At 40.6% G+C, this 4,185-nt stretch overlaps 1 protein-coding gene across 1 annotated transcript; it reads right to left on the minus strand.

Annotated features, from left to right (window-relative positions):
• Window positions 1–2,067: 2,067 nt before the first annotated feature.
• Window positions 2,068–3,955, minus strand: LOC125446294 (muscarinic acetylcholine receptor M2-like). Its single transcript, XM_048519772.1, has 2 exons — window positions 3,831–3,955; window positions 2,068–3,514 (listed from the first exon to the last, which is right to left on the minus strand). The coding sequence occupies exons 1-2, from the start codon at window positions 3,953–3,955 to the stop codon at window positions 2,068–2,070; spliced, it is 1,572 nt and encodes a 523-aa protein (XP_048375729.1).
• Between the last annotated feature and the right edge of the window lie 230 nt (window positions 3,956–4,185).

A 4,185-nucleotide genomic window follows, 5' to 3' on the forward strand; every position in this document is an offset into this window, starting at 1 on the left:
ACCTTGTTATCTCAGATTCTCCAGCAGTTCCTATTATCTCTGCCATTTGTGGATTTGCTGGTGATCTGTTATCCCCTAGAGATCCAGCTCCAGACCATGCTGCCTCATTTTAGAGAATATCAGACCAAACCTGACAGTCAATCAAATAGGTGGAAAGCAATTGATGGAAAGTTTTCAGGAAGGAGGGCCGCAGGGAAGTGGGCATGCTGCCAACAGGCATCCAACAAATATATTAGTTTTGATTTCCACTCAGCAACCTCACAGGGAGGAAGTCACTGCTGCGTGGAAATCAACCATCAGAGGCCCAGATCCTTGTTCCATTCATTGATACTTCTCAGCAATGGCTGCAGACATTTCATGATGTTAAAGCTGTGGGGAAAGAATGTGGGCAGTCGAGGAAGATTTATCAACAGGAGAAGGGAGGTGTCATATAATATTTATTTTTCGCCCCCACCCCTGACGGAAAGTCACTCATCCTGTCACCAAATGCCTTTTGAATTGTGAAGCCCAGAGAATAGTACCTGAAGCCACACCGGGTTCAATTCTTATATTCCCCACGTCGCTATACAAGTATAGATGACTGAGGATTCAAACACCTATCACCCACCCAATAAAAAACTCACGCACACCCCAAACCCTGCCGTTTCTGAACTCAACATGGAATGAGGGAGATATATCTGACCACGGCCAATTTCAGGGAATTTACATCCCCACACGCTCTGGATTATGATTCCAGGAGGTGCACTCTATTCATGAGTTCTCAGTTTTGTGTCCCTGATCATTTCTGAGCAGGAGTGTTTGAGCCAGTAGCTTCACAGTCATGTGGGATTTCTCTCTTTTGTTTCGAAGCACAAATAGACAAAACATGTTGATTTCTCAGCTAATGTATTTTACTTGCAACTAACATCAAAGTACACGATGTTCGAATAACAGTTATGTTTCAACTACAAGCCAATATCATCGAAAAGTTTGTATTATCGACATTTAAGCTCCTATCTGGATCATAAACGTGTATTTGTTGCCATATTTTTAATACATTCTGCATTTTGTTGCTTTGCTCTCTCCACTGTGAAGCTGTCTTACACTTTAGGTGTCGTGGAACTGTGTTTTACTAATCTGAATATTATTTGTTCAGAAGGAACTGCTGTATTCTATGAATCGGGATTCATTCAAATTTTGGTGGGGAAATATCTCTGCTATTGACTTAATCCATCAACTCAACACACAGGGAACAAAAACAAGGTTGATAGCTGGCACAACAAAATGAAATGTCAGGAACATGGACGAGCACTTTGTCACAGTATCCAAGTTTCATTCCAGACCTTCAGGCTCTTTGTGACAATCAGAGCATTTCCAATATTCCACGGATTCTAACTGCCCCTTTTTACACAAATATGGTGGTGGTGGATTATTATCAATAAATGAATGCTTAATTCGTTGGTTTTATGTTCTTATTCAAGTGAGGATTATTTTAATGCTAATGAAGATGAGTAATTCATTTGAGGAGCCAAACAGATGCATTGACATCAGGCTAATCCCACATGACTGTGAACAATTAGGAGAGCTCTTCTTTTAATTTCCAAAGACTCTTTCTGAAATAAGGAATTAGCTATTATCAAAATACCTAAAAGACATTTGCTATAAACATTCAAAGAGTGTACGATGATGAGAATGTCATGTCATTTAATGATTTGAAGATAGTGGATCTGTTCTGTGACACTTTAGGAAGTCAGTGATATCTTGTTAATGAGCACAATATCATCAAATGAAACATTCTCACAGAACAACTTTATGCTGTATTCGATGATGCGTAAATAATAGGTAAGTTTACCATCTCATTCCTTCAAAAATGTACTCTAATAAGTAGCATCAATTTTACCAACAGGAAGCATACGAATCAGTTGTTATGTTTAAAACGTCATTCAGATCTTATATATAAGTGTCAACTTGATACATAATCGGGCACAATTAAACTAAAATCCTGCTGCACATTTGAATATAAATGAAGGAAAATCAAGTCAACAATATTCCTGAAAAGTGCACAAAATTATACTCGTAGCTTTTCTTTCATTTTGTTGTATCGATAATTTTGTACTTGCATGAGAGAAGATTCTTGAAGGTTTTCTTGAAGATGGCATTGCACAGAGCATAACAGACTGGGTTGATGGTGCTGTTGATGTAACAGAGCCAATATCCAATGGTCCACATTGTGTCAGGGATACAAATTGAGCAGAAAGTGCTCAACACCATCATGACATTGTATGGGGTTCCACTAATGATGTATGCAAGGATGACAGCTAGTATGGTTCTGGTTACCTGATGCTCTCGAGATTTAGATACTTTCTTCGATGTATTCCTGTTTATGTTAACTAAATTATGGCGTGTTCTTATCATTGGGACATTCCTTTTCTTCCTGTTGATATTTGGGAGTATTCCTGCTGGGTTGCCACAGTCCACATCTTTTTCAAATTTACAAATTCCCTTCATTGAGAAGCAATTGGAGTTGTCAATCCGAAAATAATTTTGTCCCACATAAACACTTGTTTTCCCTTGGATTGCTTCTTCCTGATTCTCATTAGCAGGCAATGCACTGAGATAAGTTGAATCATGAGTGAGCTCATCTTGATGACTTTGGTCATAGCCATCACCTGTCAATTGATCGGGTATTTTGCCACTTTGCACTTGATCATGCAGAGGCACAACAGGAATTGTTGGAATTCTGTTATTATTTGTTTTTGCTATTTTTTCTTTCACTGGGCTAGAAGAAACTGTGGAATTACTTGTTTCAGGTGCTGTTTTATCTTGTTTAATTCGGCATTTGCTTGCACGAGATATGAATGTGTACAGAGTCACCATGATTATAGCAGGGAGATAGAAAGAAGCTGTACCGATACTGAGAGTGACAGCTGGATTTGAGAAGAATTGTACATAACACTCACCTTCGTTAACTGTCCGCTCCCCTCCGATGTACTGCCAGAAGATAATGGGCGGCGCCCACAGGATAAATGGCAATCCCCAAGCAGCTGCAATCATCATCAAGACCATCTTCGGTCTTTCCTTCACAGGGCAGTGAACCGGCTTTGTCACGCAGAAGTAGCGATCAAGGCTGATCATGAGGAGGTTCAAGGAAGAGGCATAGCTGACAACATAATCTACAGCAAACCAGAAATCACATGCCACTGGACCCAGAGGCCAGTATCCAACCACAATGTAAACGGTGTATAAGTTCATAGAGAATGCACCAATAATGAAATCCGCACAGGCTAAGCTGAAAATAAAGTAGTTATTAATAGTTCGCAAATGTCTGTTGACTTTGATAGATAAGAGCATCAGAATGTTTCCAACAATGGTCACCAAACTTAGAGATCCTGCTGCAATAACAATGAAGATCATTCCCACTGTATTACAGGAACTCCCTCCTGCAACATCAAACAATCCATTAGTGCTGCAGTGAGATTCATTTGTCTCCATTACATTGGTCATCCTTTTGTCGTGATGCACAGATATCAAATCCCTAAATGCATGAAAGAAAGGAAAGATTGCAATAAATTGTAACTTCACAGGGCTGTGTTTATGGCTGTTCTGAAATTTCTAACATCAAGAGGACCAAAAGTAGTCTCAACATATTAACTTCATTCTCTTCTCAAAGCGACACACTATTTGGTTTGAAATTGTCTCGGAAATCACTATTTTAAAAATTATCTAAGACAGTCAATTACTTTTATTTAATAAGTGAAGATGTGCTTGGTAACATAGCAAACGTATAGCCCAGAACCAGTCTGAAATAACCCCATGCAGGCTGTGTGCTGTCATCCTGAATTGACATGTACCCAATACACGATGGTGTTCGAGCACACTGAGATCCAGCTTCTCGGGTGAACAGAACCCCACTCTCCTGTTTATATCCGTCATCCAGGACTCCTGCATCCTGCAAGTCGGTCTCCTGGCCGGGCATGGCGGAGGCTCAGCACCGTGCGGCAGTCTCTCAGTGGCCTTTGGTCCAATGTGGCCTCAGCGTGAACTTCCATCCTCCAGGTGATTACAGAGTGGTCTCCCGGCCTTGTCAGCCTCCAGGTGAATCCCAGCGCGGTCTGGAGTCAACGCTCAGTGGGGACTGGAAGCTTTTGGGAGCGTGGACTGGGTTTGAAGGACTCTTTTGCTGAACATTTTTATTTCTCTCTCTTT

This window comes from Stegostoma tigrinum, chromosome 34, assembly GCF_030684315.1.
Source record: "Stegostoma tigrinum isolate sSteTig4 chromosome 34, sSteTig4.hap1, whole genome shotgun sequence".
NCBI lineage: Eukaryota > Metazoa > Chordata > Chondrichthyes > Orectolobiformes > Stegostomatidae > Stegostoma > Stegostoma tigrinum.